Here is a 20844-nt window from a genome sequence, read left to right as displayed (position 1 = left end):
TGCTTCCATCTCAAGTCACAGCAGGAGGCTGGGGCTGGGAGCACCAGTGCCACAGAGCCCCCTCAATGCCAGTGATCTGCTGATGTGGGGTGCATGCCCTGGATTTCCTCCCCTGCTACAGGAGGAAGGGGGCCAGGCAGACCAGGACTTGCTTCCATCCAGGCTGGGCTTCAGGCTGGCAGTGGGGATCTGGCTGGATCAGCCTGGCAGGGACACGAGTGTTGGGAGCCCTGGCTGGTGCCAGTGGGCCTGAGTGCTACATGGGCAGGTGTCTGTGCTGTGTGAGACAGGTGAAGCAGCGAGAGTTCAAAACCATCCAGCTCCAGCAGCAGCCTCTGCTGAGGGTAATGTGCTCTGTACAGGGCTCAGTGCCTGTGCTGGTGCCCAAGGGTCTGCTTTGATCAGCAGTGGCTCTGCTGTCACCTCACACCAGGCCCATGGCTCTGGTGGGGTCAGAGCAGCCTCTCTAAAGGGCTGCAGTGCTGGGCTGGCTCCCCTACACCCGGGGTGCCCAGCTTTGGGCCCGGCAGAAGCTGCTCTGAGCACTGCCTGAGCCGGCCGTGGCGGGGCTGGGGCAGCCAGCCAGGAGAGGAGGGAAGGGACAGCATCCGGCATCGTGCCGGCCACAGGGACCAGAGAGATGCAGCGCTGGAGGGGCTGTGCTGCCACACCCCTTGGTGCCAGGGCTTGGGGGGTGTGGGCACCAGCTGATGCTGGGGACAGGGGTGGTCAGGTACCATGTCCTGCCGTGCCATGCTGGGCAAGCCCTGTGTGGTGAGTGATGGGGCAATGGGGAAGGAGCCAAGAGGCGTCGCCGCTGTTGCTTCAAGGAAGGAATTACTTACTTCCCAGCCTGCTGGGTCTGGTCTATCTTGCCAAGGCTGCAGTTAACTCTCTCTGCCCTCTGTGGCCACGCTGGCGAAATTGTCTCTGGTGTTACCATCCCGGTGACGACCCTACCTTACAATATAGCTCTTGCTGTGATGTGAGAGAGAGAGAAAAAAAATGAAGAAAATTTGGTCAATGAAAGGCAGAGTGGGGCATGCATGGGTGTCCTTTCTGGGGATAAGCGCCGGCATTGGTGGGAGCAGCTGTCCCGGCACCCCGAAGTGGGATCCACATCGGGGAAGCGATTCCTTTGGGGAGGAAGAACAAGGCGGTTTGGGGGCACTGGGTGCAGGCTCAGTGCTGAGAAATGACCTCCAGTATCACGTCGTGGGGTGGACTGGGGGTCATTGGTGCTGTGTTTGGGGCTGTGAGTCGTGCTCTGGGAGCTCTGCGGGCATCCGGGGGGACGCTGGGGGACCGCAGGGCCAGCGGTCGGGGCCGCGGGGTTTGGAGCTGGGTCCCGCGGGCCCGTCCCGGCGGGGACGGGGCGGGGCCGCAGGACGGCGGAGGGGGTCCGGTGCATCTGTCGCTTTAAGGCGCGGGCAGCGGGGCGGTCCCGCCGCCCCCCGCCCCTCTCGCCGCCCGGCGGGGCCGCGCAGCGCCGCGGGCAGCACGATGCTGCGGGCGGGGAGGCCGCGCCGCGCCCCGCGCCTCGCCAGCAGGTACGGCACGGGCAGGGCACGGGCACCGCGGCGGCATCGGCGGGGGCGCGGCCGGAGCGCAGCCCCGGCAGACAAAGCCCCGCGCCCCGGGGCCGCTCCGCGGGCGGTGCTTTGTCTTGGCCGCGCTGCGGGGTTGGGGGGGGATGAGAGGGGGGTCGGGGCAGCGCGGCCGCGCCCGGCACCGCGGCACCCGGGCATCGGGGCGGCTCCCGCAGGCCTTCCCGTCCTCCGTCCCGGCCCCCGCCCCGCACCTGCAGTACGGCCGGGCCGGGGCTCCGCGGGGCTCCCGGGGCTCCGGTGCTCCCGCACGTCGGGTCTGACCCGGGGCTGCCGAGCCACCGCGGGGCTCCGAGTCGGGGCGCGGCCGGGGCGGAGCGCAGCATCCCCGCGCCGCGGTCCGGGTCCATTCCCCGCTCCCTGCCGGTGCAGCCGCCTCCCCGCTCCGGGGCTGGGGCCGGCCTGCTCATCCCCGAGGCCGTGCCGGACCGTCCCGAGCGCCCGCCGGCGCCGCGGAGCGCGGCAGGACGGACACGCTGCCCTTGAGCATCCCCGTTCCCGGGAGCTGCCGCGGGACTGCTCGCGGTGGGTTCGGTGCGGGGCCGTATGCGGGAGCTAGGAATGGCTCTGGGTAAGATGGAGGGGATGGAGCACAAAGCAGTGGGTCAGTTTTGCCCCGGAGTGACACTCTGACATGGCTGTCCCCCGTTTGCAGGTTCAGGGGGGCACTCAAGATACCAGGGCTCGGTCATCTCCAGAAGTTTGAGCTTGTTGAGGGGCCAGTGGTGCTGTGGTTGAGGCGTTCCTTGCAGTGCTGCCTATGGCATGCACGTACCAGTTTGGGGGATCCCTCAGTACACCAGCTGTGTGCCCTGTAAGAGAGTCAGAGACACCCTCACAATGCGCAGCTGGCTCCTCAGCCTCATCTCATGGTTTTAGTGATTTTAGGAATGTGACCTTCCATGTTGTCCTTTCTTAGCACAGGGCTGTTGAGGACGATTTTGAGTCACCTCTTGCCTTGCCCTAACCTCTGACCCTGTGCCCCTTTCTCTGTATGGCTCTCTGGATGCCTGGGGCACTGGGGGTGTCACATACATGGCTGGGAGAGTGTTTGGGATTTCCCTGCCTGGTCCCAAAAGCCAGACTCAGACACCCAGCACCACATGTGGCCCCAGCCATGTCGCCATAGGACCCAGCCCTACAAAGCCTGGCCTGACTCCTGGCACTGCCCGCTGCCAGGTGATGCCAGGCTGGGAGAGGAGCTTTGCTGCAGGCTCAGAGGTGGGAGCTCACACTAGGCATAGGGACTGATGGTGAGACATGGCTTGGTTCTGAGGAGCTCAGCAGTACATCCTGAGTGCATGATCATATTGAAATCTCTTCCTGGACCACAACACCTGCTGGCTCTATTCCAGAAGCTGCTGTGGGGGCACAGGGGGCTGTGTCCATTCTGGCTCTCACCAGTCTCTGGTGAACTCCTTGATGGAAAGAGCAGGACACACAGTGCAGGTTTTGTGATGTTGGAGCTGCCTTTGTTGCTCCTTTTGAGCTTTGCACTTCAGACAGGGATGGTGGTGGCTGTTGCTTTTGCTGTGCCACTGCTGTTGGGGCTCTGGTGTTTGCTGGGCTTCACTTGTACTTCTGTGGCCCCAGTGTAGAGAAGCAGGCATCTCTCGCAGGGATGGGGCTGGCTGCAGCTCCCAGTGCTGCTCCCGACTCCTATGCCACAGCTTGTCACAGAATCATGGCATGATTGGAAGGGGCACCAATTGGCCAGGGGCACCTTTCACTAGACCAGGTTGCTCTGACCCCCATCCAACCCTACCTTGAACATTTCAGTGATGGGGCAGCCACAGCTTCTCTGAGTAGGCTGTTCCAGTGTTGTCTCCACCAGCCTCTCACAGGCCCTTGAAGGCTGCGAGGTCTCACTGACCTACTCAGCCACTGACCTGAAAGGTGCTGTGCTCATTCTGCTGGAAGGTGCTCCATGCCTGTCTGTGCCACATTTCCATGGGCACAGCCCTGTCCTGTGGAACCAGCCGTGCCCTTGGGGCACCCACGCAGCTGCTGCCCCAGTGTGGTGCTGACTGATGACCCTGCAAATGGGCTTCTGCACACTTGGCTGAGCCCTGGCATAAAGCAGTCACCCCCATACAGCAGCAGATCCCATACTTGCTCCCTCTGGCTGCTGAGGGCTGGAGAAGGGCAGTAGGGTGCAGTGGATGGGGATCACCCCAGGAAGGTGTGATCTGGGGTGGTTGGTTTGTTTATTCCAGCAGTCCTGACAATCCTGATGAAGTTTCTGACAATCCTGACCTGCCTCCAGTGTCAGAGCAGGTTGCCAGAGGCTTGTTGCCTGCTGTGATGCTGCCAGCCTTGTGGAGTGGGTGCTGGCTTCTCTGAGCTGCAGACATCCCTCCATCCCCACCAAGGCTCCACAGAGCCTTAGTGAGGAAGAAGCAGAATCACTGAGGTTTGTGTGCCAGAGCAACATGAGCCCATGCCAGGCTGGGCGAGAGCCAGCCATGGGCCCTGCATGCCATGCTCCTGCCAGGGGCACTACCAGGAGCTGGTTTTTGGCCTGGCAGCCCCTGGAACAGGGAGATCCTGTGGGTGGTGGGACCCACTGGGCTGAGCAGGGGTCTGATGCTGTCTCTCCCTCACAGCTGGGATGAGAGCAGCTCCATCAGCAGTGGCCTCAGCGATGCCTCCGACAACCTCAGCTCGGAGGAGTTCAATGCCAGCTCCTCACTCAACTCCCTGCCCTCCACCCCCACCGCCTCGCGCAGGAACTCGGCCATAGCGGTAGGTGCCACTGGCGCCCGAACCCTTTCCAGACCTGTCCCAGCTTTCCTGCCACCCCCTCGGTGGGAAGGAGGGCACAGAGGGTGCCAGTGTGAGGAAACAAGAACGGCACAAGGTGTCTGCCGTGTCCTTCTCCCAGCAAGCTGATGTTCTCTGGGGATGGGTTTGGGGTGGGTGCCAGGAGTGCCCCTGACTCTGCTCTGCCCCCAGCTGCGCACGGACTCGGAGAAGCGCTCACTGGCAGAGAGTGGCCTGAGCTGGTACGGCGAGGGTGACGAGAAGGCACCCAAGAAGCTGGACTACGATAGCAGCAGCCTCAAGATGGAGCATGGCTCCTCCAAGTGGCGGCGGGAGCCCTCGGAGGGCGGCGAGGAGGGGCCCAAGGGTGGTGAGCTGAAGAAGCCTGTCAGCCTGGGCACCCCAGGCTCCCTCAAGAAGGGCAAGACTCCTCCAGTGGCTGTGACTTCCCCCATCACCCACACGGCCCAGAGCACCCTCAAAGTGGCAGGTAAAAACCAGTTTGGGCAGGGTCCAGCCCCTTTAATGTGGAGAAGGTTGGGTGGTGTCTTTGTGTTCCTTCCCCAATCATGTGGGCCATGGGATGGCCTGTGGCTGTGCTCAGACCCGGGAGCTGGGTGTGGGCTGAAAGGGAGGCCAGGGCTGAGAAGCAGGCTGCAGGCAGGTTAGGGGTGTGTGCCTGCCCCATAGCACACGCCAGGCTGGGGTGTTGTTGAGTGCACCAAGGGTCTGGCATATCCCTTCTCTGTCACATCCCTGCATCTCTGATGCTCTTGTCCTGTTTGGGCTCTTTCACTTCCAAGGGTCCCCAAACCTCCAAGGGCACTAACCTGTCCTTCTTGCCACCAGGCAAGCCAGAGACCAAAGTCACCGACAAGAGCAAGCTGTCAGTGAAGAACACGGGCCTGCAGCGCTCCTCCTCCGATGCCGGCCGTGACCGCACCACTGACGCCAAGAAGCCGCCATCAGGGCTTGCACGCCCCTCATCCTCCAGCTCCTTTGGCTACAAGAAACCAGCTCCTGCCACTGGCACGGCCACTGTCATGCAGGCTGGGGGCTCGGCCACGCTCGGCAAGGTCCAGAAGAGCTCTGGCATTCCTGTTAAGCCAGTGAGTGGGAGGAAAACAAGCCTCGACGTTTCCAATGCACCTGAGCCAGGGTTCCTGGCACCAGGGGCTCGCTCCAACATCCAGTACCGCAGCCTGCCCCGGCCGGCCAAGTCCAGCTCCATGAGTGTGACCGGGGGCCGCAGCGCAGCCCGGCCGGTCAGCAGCAGCATTGACCCCAGCATGCTGAGCACCAAGCCGGGTGGCATCTCGGTGTCGCGGCTCAAGGAGCCATCCAAGGTTGGCACTGGCCGTGGCACACCAGCCCCTGTGAACCAGACAGATCGTGAGAAGGAGAAGGCCAAGGCCAAGGCGGTGGCACTTGACTCCGAGTGCAGCACCCTGAAGAGTGCCAGCTCACCTGAGAGCACCCCAAAAGCCCAGGCCAACCTCCCGCCAGCAGCCAAGGTGGCCGAGCTGCCCCCTACACCTCTCAGGTATGGTCCTTCCCCCTCCCGAGGGCAGCAGGTGCCTAGCACGGCTGTGCCCAGCACCAGCACCTGTGTCTCACCTGTTGCCCATTTCCCCCCTCCAGAGCGGCTGCCAAGACCTATGTGAAGCCTCCCTCGCTGGCCAACTTGGACAAGGTCAACTCCAACAGCCTGGACTTGCCCTCCTCCAACGAGCTGCACACCCCGCATACTTCCAAGCTCCAGGACTTGCACCCCGCTGGTGGGCACCTCGCACCCTGCTTCAGCCCCAGCCCTGCTCCCATCCTCAACATCAACTCGGCCAGCTTCTCCCAGGGCCTGGAGCTCATGGGTGGCTTCAGCGTCCCCAAGGAGGGCAGGATGTATCCTAAGCTCTCCAGCCTTCACCGCAGCATGGAATCCCTACAGATGCCCATGAGCCTGCCCAGTGCCTATTCAGGGGGCAGCACCACCACCACCACCGCCCCTGCTGCTGCACCCCCTGCCAGCACAGAGGAGGAAGAGGAAGAAGAAGAGGCAGGAGAGCTGGGCTGGACTGGGAGCCCCCGGCTCACACATCTGGACAGGTATGGCTGGTAGGAGGTTGGTGGGCTGCTGCGGCACCTTCATGGGCTCACATCACTCCCCGTTGTTCTTGCCATGTCCTTTGCCTGCTTCAGAGTCTCTTCCTGCTACATTTCCTGTTCCTGCAGCTCAATCCCCATGGTTCCTTCCCTAGTCTGCGCAGGGATGTCACTGATCTTTCCTTCCCTTCCAGTGCCAACCGCGACAGGAACACGCTGCCCAAGAAGGGGTTGAGGTAAAAGAGCCCAAATCACTTTTGGATGGTGCTGGGGCGGGAAGGTGGGGATTTCCAGGGCAGTGCCCCTAAGCCTAGGGAAGCTGGGCTGCAGTGGGTGGGCAGGAGCTGGACGGTGCTGGTTGATCTTACCGTGCCTGTCTGCGGCTCCGCAGGTACCAGCTCCACTCCCAGGAGGAGGCCAAGGAGCGGCGCCACTCGCACGCAGTCAGCGGGCTGCCCGAGCCGGATGAGCAGCAGGAGCTGCCCTCGCCCCCCGCCCTCCCCATGGCGCTGGTGGGGAAGGGCCCGCTCACCAGCATTGGTCAGTGCCCTCTGCTGCCAGCCCCTTCCCTCCTGCTCCCCATGCTCCCTGCCTATGTGCTGGTGCTCCCCTGGGCGCTGCTTGTCTCCTTGACACCACCAACACCAGCACCTGGTGCTTTGGGTGCTTCATTGGAATAGGGGTGTCCATCACTTCTGCTTCAGGGTATCTTATCCACCTTTGGGCCTCAGGCCGTAGGTGCTACTCTGGGGGTGCCTGGCAAGGCAAGGAGTAAGCCCTGCCCTGATCTGACCAGGATCTGCATGTTCCTGGAGGGTTTGGGGGGGTCCAGGCAGACAGGTTGGGGCAGCAGGCTCCACTCCTGCACCTGCAGATGTTGGGCTGTGGCATAGTGGTATTCACTGGGCCCTGGGGCAGTGGGTTTGTTTTCAGCCCTGTGATTACCTTGGTGCTGGTGTCCAGGTCTCCCCAGCATCAATCTGCCTTTTAGCTTTCCCTGGCCCCTCCCTGCTTTGGGACCACAATCCCTGCTTCCTCACTGCATCACAGCTCTCGTGGATTGCTCCCAGTCCTGCTTCCCCATCCTGATGCCAGGTTCCCAGCGTGACTCTGACCCTGCCTCCTCCCTGCTTTCTCCTTGCAGTGAGCCCCACTGCCACCACAGCCCCACGGATCACCCGCTCCAATAGCATCCCCACCCACGACTCCACCTTTGAGCTGTACAGCACCTCCCAGATGGGCAGCACCCTCTCCCTGGCCGACAAGCCCAAGGGCATGATCCGCTCAGGCTCTTTCCGGGACCCTGTGGACGATGGTGAGAGTGTGCAGCATTCCTGCCCAGGCAGAGGAGGCTGCAGAGGGTTGGTGGGGTTCCTTGCATCCTTGTCCTTCCTACTGGTGCTGCTATGGCATTGTTGATGTGTGTCCTGTTCTTGGCACCAGAGCAGGGATGGCAGCGCTGAGGGGTCTGTTGGAGACCCCTCAGCTGGCATCAGCCCTGGGTCTGTCCTGACCCCTGTGGGTACTCGGTGTCCTTGGGTTGCCCCCAGGGTGCTGTAACATTGAGGAGGAGGGAATCCAAGCAGACAGGGAGGGCAGCAGAGTCCCCAGGTTGCCCAGAGAGGAGGTTGGAGGTGGAAGGTGTTACCTATTGTGTGCCCAGGGAGGCCACCAGGCACACACTGAGAAACAGGCAGTGCTGAGCAGCTGCCATCCCACCCCGTACTTGCCCTCAGAGCCCTCCACCTCTGAGAGCCCAGTCACCAGCTGTGCCCTGACCTGTAGCCCCTGGGTGCTGCTCTCCAGGGCACCCTGACAACGTTGGGTTTTCCTGTGTTGCAGTTCATGGATCAGTGCTGTCCCTGGCCTCCAGCGCATCCTCCACCTACTCCTCCGTAAGAGCCGCCCGTGCTGCAGTGTGCATGACTGGGGGGCGGGTGGGACTGGGGCGGGCTCTGTGCATGCCTCTGCCTGGTGCTGAGCCTGGCTGTGCCTCGCTTGCCCCCCTGACTGCCTCCTCTGTCTGTCTGTCCCTCTCTGCTCTCACGCTGCCAGGCTGAGGAGAAGATGCAGTCTGAGGTGAGCCCACCCCCTCTGCTCATGGCTGCCCTGCCCCCAGTGAGGGCGAGTGCCTGGCCCCTCTCATCTCTGTGCCCTCTCCCCATAGCAAATCCGCAAGCTGCGCCGTGAGCTGGAGTCCTCGCAGGAGAAGGTGGCCACGCTGACGTCCCAGCTGTCTGCTAACGTGAGTCCCTGTGGGGCACCCCGCTCCATGCAGGGCATGGGGCTGGTGCTGGATGTGCCCATGAAGCCCTGATATCCCCTTCAGCCTTTTGCATCCCAAACCTGGCAGTGGGTGCTCACCTGTCCATGGGTTTTTGCTCAAATGTGGGGGCTCACCTGTTTCTCCACTTCTCCCAGGCCAACCTGGTGGCAGCCTTTGAGCAGAGCCTGGTGAGCATGACCTCCCGTCTGCGGCACCTGGCTGAGACCGCCGAGGAGAAGGTGGGTGGTGCTCAGTGGGGCTTGTGGGGCTGGGGGCTGATTGCCCCAAGGATGCTCTTGGGGTGGGCTCTCCACCATCGGGACACACTCCATGGCTCCCAACTCTGCTGCCCCAGGACACGGAGCTGCTGGACCTGCGAGAGACAATTGACTTTCTGAAGAAGAAGAACTCAGAGGCCCAGGCTGTGATCCAGGGTGCTCTAAATGGCACTGATGTCACCCCCAAAGGTAGGGCATGATGCTGCAGCCCTTCCTGAGCTGGTATACTCATGCTGGGACTGGCACAGGGCCCCAGGGCACACCCTCTCATGGGGGAAGTTCGTGTGGAGGCAGGGTGCCCTGGACAGTAGTTTTTTCCCCACCTGGGATCCTTGAGCATCTCATATCAGGATGCAGAGCTGTGAGGACAGCCAGAACTGTCACCATGGGAGTGCTGGCATGTAAGGGAATGGTTGGTTGTCAGTTTTGGGAGATCTCCTTGCCAGGCCCTTAGCCAACAGCCAGTTTTGCCTGCTGATCTTGACTTTGCTCGCATAAGTGCTGTTTCTAGCCCAAATACCCAAATGAGTGCCAGGGGCTGTCATGGAGATGGCCTAGGACAGCAGCAGGTTGCTATGTGCTGTGAGCATCTCTCTGGCAGCACCCATGTGTGTCTGAGCCCCATGTCATTATTACAAGGTGACTGCAAGAGCTCAGAAGGTGTTGAGTGGGAGGAGGGATTGAGTGTAGGGAGGGGGGACCATAGGATGCTATGGCATTGGGACAGTTGCAAGTGTCTGACCTGTCCTTTCCCAATCTCTCCTGCTTGTCTGGCGGACCCCAGAGCTGCGCATCAAGCGGCAAAACTCCTCTGACAGCATCTCCAGCCTCAACAGCATCACCAGCCACTCCAGCATTGGCAGCAGCAAGGATGCTGATGCCAAGAAGAAGAAGAAGAAGAGCTGGGTGGGTTGGATGGGGCACTGGCAGGAGAAGTGGGGCTTGGGGAGTCACTGTCAGGGTCTGCTCAGGGTCAGCCCCACAAACCAGCTGCTCTCTGTCTGCCTTGGCCTTGTAGTGTTGGTGCGCCGTGTTCCCTGGGGACAGCAGTAGTGAGGAGAGTGTAACTGTCATGGATTTGTGTGTTCAGCTGTTGGCTGGGAGTTCTCCAGCCATTTCAGGGGTTTCCCAGCCCTGCCCCTGCATGCCTGCTTCCTTGTCTATTCCCCCATGTTTCCCCCTGCACACGCAGGCTCTGACAGTGTGGAGGGCCAACGCCTTGGCCGGGCAGCCCCTTCCCTGCACCAGGCAGCTGTGAGCTGGATGTGTGATTAAGTCTTGCTTTGTTTTGTTTCTCTCCCCCTATGCTGACCTCAACCCTTTTTTTCCAGGTGTACGAGGTAAGTCCCATGCTGTCCAATCCACTACATGCTGTGCCCAGCCAGGGCCCTTGCTTCATTTCATGGGACAGTGCTCATACACTCCCCATCCCATCCATCCCACTGGCACTAATCCCAGCACAGGCCATCCTGGGTCCCCAGCCAGGCTGTGCCCACCTTGGCTGCTTCCTTTGATGTTAACATATGCACCCACAAGAAGGGGATTGAACTGCCAGAGACAGCAGGAAAGGCTCAGATGGGACCTATCCCATGGGTGGGAACAGTCCCCTTCTTGCCTAGGAAGGCAGGTACTCTCCTGACTTCCTGTAACTGGATGTTTTGGGATGGGGACCTCTGTGCAGCACTACCAGTGTCACTGAGGGCACTGGGGTGCACCACCCATCTCTGCCTCTCCAGGGCTGTCTGATGTGATCTCAAGTGGCTTTGTCCCTGTCAGCACCCACATAGGTCTCAGTGCTTCCCTGCTTCCACCATTAGCAGAGCTGGATACCTACTTTGTTTTCACTGAAATGCAATGCTGCTGCTTTTTGAAACACCCAAGGGCAGTCTACTGGTACCTGTGGGGACTGGGACAGATCCTCATGTTCTCCTTCCCTTCTTTCTCCCACCTTCCCTTGGAGCAGGCCCTGGCATGTTGTGAGCCCAGAGTGCCCATCCTGTTGCTCTCCCACCAGTTGGAGGGACCTGGTTTGGGTCCAGTTTGGTCCCTGCAGTGTCCATCCCCCTCCCTGGCCCCAGCCCACTGCTCACCCACGTGTTGCTCTGTGTGTGCTGTGTGCATGCTGCATGCTCAGATGAGACACCAACATGCTCTGTGGAGGGCTGGCTGCCTTTCTGTGCTCCTGGCAGGATCCCGGGCAGAGGGAGGTGTGGGGCAGGACCCTGGCTCTGCAGTGGCTGGAGCAAGGGACATCTCTGTAAATAAATGCCTCTTGTTGAAATGGCTGTGGTGGGTTGAATGTGGGGATGGATTGGCCCTTCCTCATGGACCAGGGTGCTGGTGCCATGTCTGAATAGCCTGGTGTAGGTGCTGGTGGGCAGTAGGGCTGGAAGACATCCTGACCAGGACATGGGTCCCACTTTCTGGGGCTCTGGTGCCGTCTGAGCTGGGGTGAGTGTTGTCCAAAGGGCTGTGCACCCCATCCATTCACTGTGCCAGCAGAGCTGGGTTAGACTGCAGCCTTCCCCAGCATGGTGGTGGTGCTGTCTCTGTGATGGGTGTGGTTGTACTGGCTCAAACTCTCTGTAGGTCCTGGACAGACAGGGCAGGACTAGGCCAGGTCTCTGCTTGCGAGGCTGCACTTCAAACTGTCTCTAACAAGAACATTTCCCTCTCCTGTAGCTACGCAGCTCCTTTAATAAGGCCTTCAGCATCAAGAAGGGCCCCAAATCAGCCTCATCCTACTCGGACATTGAGGAGATCGCCACGCCAGACTCATCCGCCCCCTCCTCCCCCAAGCTGCAGCATGGCTCCACAGAGACTGCCTCACCCTCCATCAAATCCTCCACATCCTCCTCCGTGGGCATCGACACAACTGAGTACGTGGGGCTGGGAGGGCCCGTGGCAGGGGCTGCAGGCTGCTGCCAGAGACACGTATGAAACCTGCTCTCTCCCTTGGCCCAGGCTCTTCCAGGCCCACAGCGAGGGCGAGCCTGAGAAGAAGGAGGTGTCAGAGCTGCGGTCAGAGCTGTGGGAGAAGGAGATGAAGCTGACAGACATCCGCCTGGAGGCACTCAACTCAGCTCACCAGCTGGAGCAGCTGCGGGAGACAATGCACAACATGCAGGTAGGGACCCCTGCCAGCAGCTTGGCTGCTCTCAGTACCAGAGTGCCCCCAGTCCATGCATCCTCACCACTGTGCTGCACCCCAGGGTGCTGCTGGCATACAGCTCCTTACCCTGTGCTCTACTTTGTTCTGCCCCAGCTGGAGGTGGATCTCCTAAAGGCCGAGAATGACCGTCTCAAGGTGGCCCCAGGGCCCTCAGCAGTGCCAGGTTCTGTTCCCAGCCATATCACGAGCACATCGGCCTCCTCTTCACCACGACGCTCCTTGGGTCTCACCCTTGGCCACGCCTTCAGCCCCAGCCTGGGAGATGCAGGTAGGGGTGATAGAGCTGCTGGCAGATGGGGAAGGGTTGGGGTAGGGAGGAGTGTGTGTACTGGCAATATGCTGCTGCTTCCCTGGAGTGAGCAGAGAATCTGTTGTGCTGCTGGTGCCGCTGCCATCCACAGCAGGGTTTGCCTGTGGCTGGGCATAGCCAGGCCTGGTGGCTGGGCTCTGGCCAGCACAGCCTCACTGCTCCATCCCCAGACATGTCCCCCATGGACGCTGTCAGCACTGGCACACAGAAGGACGAGCTGACACTGCGCATTGTGGTGCGCATGCCGCCACAGCACATCATCAAGGGGGTGAGTGGGGGCTGCTGGGGAGCTGACCTCTCACCATGTCATGGCCCTAACAAAGAGGCAAAAGATGCCTCCTGGGGCTGGATATGGTGCTGCAACACTGCACGCTTCTGCCTTGGTTCCTAGGACCTCAAGCAGCAGGAGTTTTTCTTGGGCTGGACCAAAGTGAGCGGGAAGGTAGACTGGAAGATGCTGGATGAAGCTGTCTGCCAAGTCTTCAAGGTAGGAGCATGAAGAACACTCTCTAGAAAGCCATCCTTTGTCTCTGCTCCACCAGGCCTGCTATTCCCTGGCCCAGGTCCACCCCAGCACTCTTGGGGCTGCTCTCTACTAGTCCTCAGGGGCACTGACAGCCCTGTCTTTCTCCTTGTAGGATTATATCACCAAGATGGATCCTGCATCGACGCTGGGGCTCAGCACTGAGTCAGTCTATGGCTACAGCATCAGCCACATCAAGCGGGTGCTGGACACGGAGCCACCGGAGCTGCCACTGTGCCGCAGGGGCCTGACCAGCATCGTGGTGACACTCAAAGGTCAGTGTGGCAGAGGGGCTCCATGGCTGTGCCATGTCCCTGCTGTCTCAGGGTATTGCAGGCTGTGAGTGGGACCCTCAGCCCTCCCTTGCCCACAGGCTTGAAAGAGAAGTGCGTGGACAGCCTGGTGTTCGAGACGCTCATCCCCAAGCCCATGATGCAGCACTACATCAGCCTCCTGCTGAAGCACCGCCGCCTCATCCTCTCGGGGCCCAGTGGCACCGGCAAGACCTACCTGACCAACCGCCTGGCTGAGTACCTGGTGGAGCGCTCGGGCCGGGATGTCACCGAGGGCATCGTCAGCACCTTCAACATGCACCAGCAGTCCTGCAAGGTGAGAGCACACAGCAGTGTCCCTGTGGGCACTGGTGCCATGGTCCCCGTGGCTGTCGTGTCATGGCCCCACACGTGATACCCGGCCTGTTTGTTGCAGGATCTACAGCTGTACCTGTCCAACCTGGCCAACCAGATCGACCGGGAGACGGGCACGGCGGACGTGCCGCTGGTGATCCTCCTGGACGACCTCAGCGAGGCGGGCTCCATCAGCGAGCTCGTCAACGGCGCGCTCACCTGCAAGTACCACAAATGGTGAGAGCCCCTCTGCACCCCTCCAGCACAGCCCCGTGGCACACACATGCTCCCCACTGCTCCCACCGAGGTCACTGGGCTGTGGGATGAGGCCACATGTCTGCTGTGCCCAGGTCAGCTCTGCCTTGGGCAGGGAGGGCTCAGTGGCTTTTTCTCATGTATCTTGTCTGTGTCACTCACTCAGCCCCTATATCATTGGCACTACCAACCAGCCTGTGAAGATGACCCCAAACCACGGCCTCCATCTGAGCTTCAGGTAGGAATTGTACATCCCTGGGAATCATCCTTGTGGGGGACAGAAGCAATCACTTGGCCCTGGGTTCTTCTGTGGTTGCATCCTATGACTGGGGACCCTGATTAGGACTGAGCCCCAAGGCTGTCCCTGCCATCCCAAAATGACCTGATATTCCCTAGCCTCAGGCAAATGCAGGGTGGGCATGCAAGGAGGGACCCCAAGAGTGTTGGGGAACAGGGCAGCTTGTGTGGTGACCCAGCCCTGACCACCAGAGTCCTTCCCCAGGATGCTGACCTTCTCCAACAACGTGGAGCCAGCTAATGGCTTTCTGGTGCGCTACCTGCGGCGGAAGCTGCTGGAGTCGGACACGGACATCAATGCCAACAAGGAGGAGCTGCTGCGGGTGCTGGACTGGGTGCCCAAGCTCTGGTACCATTTGCACACCTTTCTGGAAAAGCACAGCACATCCGACTTCCTCATCGGTACGGCCTTGTGTTGCCTTCCTCCCCTGCCCTGGGCTGCAGGGAGCCCTGGGGACTGGAACCAAACCCTCCCAGAGGATCTCAGGGGGCTGACATATTGCCTTTGTCTCCCAGTGCCACAAACCACAGCTGGTGGGTGATGGACACAAGCATTGCTCTTCCCTGCGTTGTCTTTATTCCTCTGGGAGCTGTCACTAGGGCTGTCAGCCAAGGCTGCCAGTCCTCCCAGCACCCTTCCCTGGGCATGGAGGAGCTGTGTTTTCCCCCATGCTTTTAGGGCAGAGATTGAACTTGGCAGCCTCTTTCCTTACCTGTGAGATGCTGTCTGCCCTCTATGCAGGCAGATGGTGCCTGTTCCCAAGGGAACCCTGCTAGCCAGATGTGCCCACCTCAGTGCTGTGAGCCTCGGGCCCAGTGATTGGAGAGGGGGACCCAGCTCCCATTTCCACTGTCTGCCTTCCCCCCACAGGCCCCTGCTTCTTTCTGTCCTGCCCTATTGGAATTGAGGATTTCCGGACCTGGTTCATCGACCTGTGGAACAACTCCATCATCCCTTACCTGCAGGAGGGAGCAAAAGATGGGCTTAAGGTAGTGAGTGCTGCTGGCACATGGAAATGCAAACCAGTATGGGGACACACTGATACAGCTATCGTGGACTGGGGGAGAGTGGAGGCACTGCGATTGTGGGTGCAGGTCACATCTCTGTCAGTCCCTGTGCCCTGTGGCTGTTGTGGGACATAGCACTGTCCTGGGGGTTCAGGGTGCCACGTTGCTGGCTCTGGCATGTACAGGAGGTGGCTGCCACTTGCTCCCTGCCGCAGGTCCATGGGCAGAAGGCGGCCTGGGAGGACCCCGTGGAGTGGGTGCGGGACACCCTGCCCTGGCCGTCAGCACAGCAGGACCAGTCCAAGCTCTACCACCTGCCCCCGCCCAGCATCGGGCCCCAGAGCGCCGTGTCCCCCCCCGAGGAGCGCACCAAGGACACCACGCCCAGCTCCCTGGACTCGGACCCCCTGGTACGCTGGCCAGCAGGAGGGTGGGAGGAGCTTGGGGGCACAGCAGGGCAGAGCTTCCCTTTCCTAGTTAATTCTTGATTTAAAAAGCCTGGGGGATGCAGAAACACTCTGTGCTCCTGGCAGGAGCTGCAGGTGCAGGGTGGTGGCACTGGCAGGTGGGCTGCACTCCAGGACACAGGGGGATGTGCTAGTGAAAGGACATGAGATGACACTCCATGAGGTGTCATGTCCACATGCAGGTGCCACAGACAGGCACACATGTGCTCTTTCATGTCCTGATGTGTCACCTGGATTCACCTGTTAACTGATCAGCTGCCACAGGTGATTCCAGCTGATGCTGCTTTGGCACACTTAGTTTTGAGCATTCCAGCTGTGCCCGAGGCTGGGTCCTGGTGCAAGGGAGGGATTTTGCAGCATCTCTGGGATTTTCTTTAGCCTCTAAGGAGCTTCCCAGCAAGGCTGCTGTGGGAGGGCAAGGAGGGGCAAGTGGCCTCTGCAGTCAGATGCAGGCCTCCTGTCTGCCTTGGGCTCCTGGCACGCTCCTGTCCCCACAGATGGCGATGCTGCTCAAGCTCCAGGAAGCTGCCAACTACATTGAGTCTCCAGACCGTGAGACCATGGTGGACCCCGACCTGCAGTCGACTCTGTGAGGCCTGGATGTGCCAGCCCAGGTGGAGGGGAGCTGCTGGTGGGCTGCTCTCCTTTTCCTTTGGCATCCAGGAGCGTGGGGCTGGCGAGCAAGCGGAGAGGAGAAGAGCAGGGCTCTGGGATGTCCTGGTGGAAACTCGGCTCATCTGTGAAAGAGCACGAGGTTCTATCTCTCCTCCCATCCCTGGGGGTAGGAGAATCCTGGTTTCTCTTCTTGGTTTTTTCTGTCTCTATCGCAAACTCTTGGGCTTTGGGACTAAGGTGACTGCCGAGGCTGAGCCCCCAGGGTGCTCAGGGAGCACCTGAGAGCTCCTGGGAGCTGCAGGAAGGCCCCTGCGTGGGGCAGGGACCCCGTGGGAGCCACCTGGGCCGCAGCTGGGGACACAGGAGGAACTGGGGCTGCAGGATGAGGGATGGGCACAGGAGGCTCTGGCTCCCTCTGTGCCCACCAGGCAAAGCCACTAGAGCCTCCACTGTGGAGCTCCCACCCCGTGCCAGCCAAGGGGAGCATGGCTGTCACTGCTCTCTCTGCATTCCCTGTTCCTCGTTCATGGCAGCTGCTGTGACCAGGACAGCCCCAAAACCCTGATTTGGTTATTTTATTTTGTCCCCTTCCTCCCCTTTTCCTTTGGCCGAGTCCAGACTTTGCTTTGGTCCCTTTTTTTGTTCTGGTTCTTTGCTCTCCTGGCCTGGAGCCTGTGGTCTGGTGCCTACTGCTTCCCTGGCAGCAGTGCCCTTGCCCTTTAGTTTCTTTTGCAGCTGTTGGTTTCACCACTCACACCACCTCTGTCATAAAACTGGTGCTTACTGGATGATCTCCAGTCCCTGAACCCACCTCCTGGGGCTGCACAGGTTGCTGAGGTGGGACTTGGAGGCCAGTGTGGAGGCAGGTGGCAGCAGGAGGCTCCGAGAGCAGCCCCTTACATGGCAGCTCCCTCCTCCTCAAACACACAGGGCATCCAGATGCTGTCTCCCACCAGGCTGGGATGCCACAGGGCATCCCCTCCCTGAGGTGCTGGGGTATGGGGAGTCTGCTGCTGCCCCATCCCTGGGCAGCTGGATGCCATCCCTGTCCCCTTGGTGGAGGGGGGCCCAGCCAGCCTCCCATCCCCTTGGTGCTGCCAGGCCTGAGGCTGCAGGTCGATGAGCTTGGGGTTTCTCCCCTTGCAGCCTGCTCCCCCTGGCCCCGTGCCTTCCTGCAGCCTGGCAGGGTCTGTGTTGGTGCTTTGGGGGCACCTGGGGTTGCCATGTGTCCTCCTGGCCTTATCCCATGTTGTCAAAAGGCCAGACTCCATGGAGAGGGTCAGCCCCAGTGCTGCCATGGTGCCTTAATCCCTGGCTGTGTGGGAAGGGGGCACAAGAGCTTGGGATAGTGCTGTCACAGCCTGTTCCAGCTCCAGTGTCCTCTGTCCCCAAAGTCAGCTTGCCTGGGATGGAATGAAGGGGCTGGCACTGTCCAAGCTGGGACTGCTGCCTGCAGCACCCTTGCTGGCCTGTCCCCTGCCATGGCTGCAGGGTGCCCTGCAGGTCCCCACCCCATCCTGTGCTCACCTGGGCTTTAGGAGTCCCCTCCTCCCTGCTGCCCTCCAGCTCAGCCCCCACACTCATCGGGGCCCTGGAGAGACATATGAGGAGAGGTGACCCAGGGCCGGATCTACTGAGCTCACCCTGTCCCCAGTCTGCCAGGCTGGGGACTGGGCAGCCTCACCCCCTGTGCTGGTGTGGCCTTCGGGGACACCTCCCACCCTCTGGATCGGGCACGTCCCTCAGTCCCTCGGGGGCTGCTGCCAGCTCTGCCCTCGGTGCTGGTGGCGGGTGTGTCCCGCCCCGCCGCCCCATGGTGCTCACTTCTCCTGTTCTCAGCCTGTCCCAGCCTCCTGCTGCTGCCAGAGCCGCCCGGCCCCTCCCGCGGGCATCTCCGGCGTCTCCTCCCCCTGCTGGCTTGGGCGTTGGGGCTTTCTGTTCGCCTTCTCTTGCGTTGCTGCCGTCGAGGACTCGTTGTACATAGATCCGTCGTGGAAGGCCCCGTGTGGCTTGGGGGGGCCGGCCCTGCGCCTTGTCCCTGGTTTTGGGTTTTTTTTGTACTCTGTGATGACTGTGCTGTGCTGACTTCTTTTCTGATTGTATGAGACTCCAGCCCAGCAGCCACTCGAGGTTGGCAGTGGGGACCCAGTTGTCCCCTCCATCCCCTCTCACCCTCCTTGGGACTCTGGTGCCCAGGGTGGGAAGGGACTGATGCACCTTTGGGGCTGCCTGTGCCCTCAGGAGTCCATGGGAGGAGGGGCAGCCTTGCCTCAGCTTTCCTTTCTGACATCTCCAAGGAGCCACCCAAACCTGGACCAAACTGTAGCTGTCCCCCACTGCTGAGCATCCCCTGGCCTGTGTCCTGCAGGTTTGCCCCGTTCCTCCCCAGACTGGGGCTGCCCCTCATCCCATCACCTCGGCCCTGGCAGCTGGAGGGGAGCAGCAGGTGGGGGTGTGATCCAGGAGGAATCTCTGAGGGAAGGAGAAGGGCCATGCCAGCAGGTGGGCCCTGGGATTGGCATGTTTGAGGGCCTTGGCTGGGGTTTCCTGGCCGGAGGGGGCTGGTCCTGGTGGATTCCTCCTGGCTTACACCAAGTACCTCATGTTCCCAAGGCTGGCAGCTGTCAGGGGCCAAGCCCTGGCTGTGAGCTGAGCCCCTCTGTCCCCAGGGAAGGGGTCCAGGGATTGCTCTAAACTCCTCCCCCTTACAGCTCCAAAGGTGCCTGTTGTCTTCAAAGGTGCCTGCTAACCCCAAAGGTGCCCATCACCCCACGAGGATAGCTGCCACTTCCAGAGGTGCCAGTTGCTCCCAAAGGTGCCCATGGTCCCTGGGAGTCCCCCTGAGGGGCTGGAGGTGTGCAATGGCAGCACCTTACTCTCCTGCCCCCTTGAGCTGCTGCTGCCTGGTGGCCTGAACCTTACAATTTTAGCTTTTTTCTATTAAACACAAACAACCTTTTTTTAATTAAATAAAAGATTAAATGGACAAATTCCTGTTCTAGATTATCTGTGTAATGGACTGGGTTTTGTGTTTCTTAACTGCATGGTATTCCTGCCAAGGGGTTTTATAGCACTTTTTAAATTTCTCTTTAAGATTTTGGTCCAGATTTCTACTGCTCTTGCCTGTCTGTTTTTGCTTTTTCCTTGCACCCTCCATGTTTGTAAACTCGCTCCATTTTATACCTGATGTTGAGACCCAGCCCCACGTTGTACATAGCTGCGGGAACAATCATAGGGAACAAACAAACACCATCTGGACTCTTTCCACGATTAGTTGGTTTTTACTTCAAAGAAATTTTAAAAGAAGCATAAAAGGAAGCCAGGAAAAGGCTTGAGGATATTCTGAAAAGACAGAAACAAATCCAGCCCTGCACCAAGTCAGCTCCTGCTGCCCACACTGCCCGCACCAACTGGCACGTCTCTTCTCAGTCGTCTGTCTAACACCATTGGATTCAATAAAGTGATCTCCTGTACTGCTGGCTCCTGGTCCTGTGTCTGTGGCTCTGTTCCTGTGTGGCAGAGGAGGGGTGGTTGTATACATTATAGAGTCATGTGATGGTTTGGATGGAAGGGACCTTAAGCTCATCTCAGTGGAGGGGGCACCTTGCACTAGCCCTGGTTGCTCCAAGCCCCTGGCCATGAACATTTCCAGGGATGGGGCAGCCTGTGCCAGGGCCTCCCCACCCTCACAGCCAAGAATTCCTTCCTATTATCCCATCTAACGCTGCCCTCGGGCAGTTTGAAGCCATTCCCCCTTGTCCAAAGTCCCTCTCCAGCTCTCCTGGAGCCCTTTTAGGCACTGTAAGGGCTGAGTTCTCCCTAGGGCCTTTTCCCCAGGCTGAATATCCGTCATCTCCCATAGCCTGTCTCCAAAGGAACTCGAGCCTTTAAAGCATCTACCCCTATCCTTGGTAGTTGCCTTCCTCCAAAATCTGGGAAGGGAGCCTTAGTGGCAATGCTCCTGGGCTGAAATCTTAGCTATTTTGCAGAATGCTGGGAGCAGTTTTAGGGGTTGACCTCTGCTGAGGTCATGCCCCTGTAAAGTCTGGAGTGGGCAGAAATGCTCCTGATTGGAATCTTTGCAGCTCAGGCCATGGAAAGCAGGAGGTCCCTTTCCTGGGGCATTCCCAGGGCCCCTTTTGCCTAACCAGGTCTGATCTGATCTCCCATTTGAGAGGACGTGATGTTGACAGATGCCACATCAGCACAGGGGGACAGAGGTGGCATAGTGTCCCTTGTGCAAATCCAGTTTACAGAGCACGGCTGGAGGCTGAAGCAGGCGGGGACAGCCCGGTCTTCCCGCGGCGTCTCCAAATCTGTTTTCCCCTCCGGAGAGCGATAGTGGAGCGGGGACAGATGCTTCAGGAGCCGTTAATTAATGATGGGATGGCAATGAGCTGTAAGAGGCTGCAGTGGCGGATCCAGGGCCAGGAGAGGGCTCTTCCCATCGGCTCCCGCTGCTCCCGCAGGCCGAGTTCACACGAGTTCCTCACGTAGGGTGCGGTTCAGTTTTGGTAACGCCCGGCCTCTCGTCCGCAGAGATGAGTCCTGTGCGTG

General features: G+C 60.2%; 1 protein-coding gene across 1 annotated transcript in view; it reads left to right on the top strand.

Moving 5' to 3' along the window:
* NAV1 (neuron navigator 1) overlaps window positions 1–19760 on the top strand; it is a 73452-nt gene extending 53692 nt beyond the window's left edge. The window contains exons 7-33 of the mRNA XM_079327094.1: window positions 4214–4352; window positions 4563–4860; window positions 5220–5913; window positions 6012–6473; window positions 6665–6706; window positions 6862–7010; window positions 7615–7785; window positions 8313–8365; window positions 8526–8549; window positions 8638–8715; window positions 8892–8975; window positions 9092–9203; window positions 9799–9920; window positions 11697–11893; window positions 11979–12141; window positions 12280–12454; window positions 12667–12764; window positions 12888–12983; window positions 13135–13294; window positions 13393–13628; window positions 13728–13882; window positions 14067–14138; window positions 14403–14599; window positions 15069–15187; window positions 15421–15615; window positions 16170–19044; window positions 19103–19760. Of these exons, the coding sequence (XP_079183220.1) occupies window positions 4214–4352; window positions 4563–4860; window positions 5220–5913; window positions 6012–6473; window positions 6665–6706; window positions 6862–7010; window positions 7615–7785; window positions 8313–8365; window positions 8526–8549; window positions 8638–8715; window positions 8892–8975; window positions 9092–9203; window positions 9799–9920; window positions 11697–11893; window positions 11979–12141; window positions 12280–12454; window positions 12667–12764; window positions 12888–12983; window positions 13135–13294; window positions 13393–13628; window positions 13728–13882; window positions 14067–14138; window positions 14403–14599; window positions 15069–15187; window positions 15421–15615; window positions 16170–16265 (4387 nt within the window). The 3' untranslated portion in view covers window positions 16266–19044; window positions 19103–19760. The remainder of the gene's footprint in view (window positions 1–4213; window positions 4353–4562; window positions 4861–5219; window positions 5914–6011; window positions 6474–6664; window positions 6707–6861; window positions 7011–7614; window positions 7786–8312; window positions 8366–8525; window positions 8550–8637; window positions 8716–8891; window positions 8976–9091; window positions 9204–9798; window positions 9921–11696; window positions 11894–11978; window positions 12142–12279; window positions 12455–12666; window positions 12765–12887; window positions 12984–13134; window positions 13295–13392; window positions 13629–13727; window positions 13883–14066; window positions 14139–14402; window positions 14600–15068; window positions 15188–15420; window positions 15616–16169; window positions 19045–19102) is intronic.
* Window positions 19761–20844: the final 1084 nt, after the last annotated feature.

Source organism: Erithacus rubecula, assembly GCF_903797595.1.
Source record: "Erithacus rubecula genome assembly, chromosome: 26".
Taxonomy (NCBI): domain Eukaryota; kingdom Metazoa; phylum Chordata; class Aves; order Passeriformes; family Muscicapidae; genus Erithacus; species Erithacus rubecula.
This window is presented reverse-complemented; position numbering and strand designations above follow the sequence as displayed.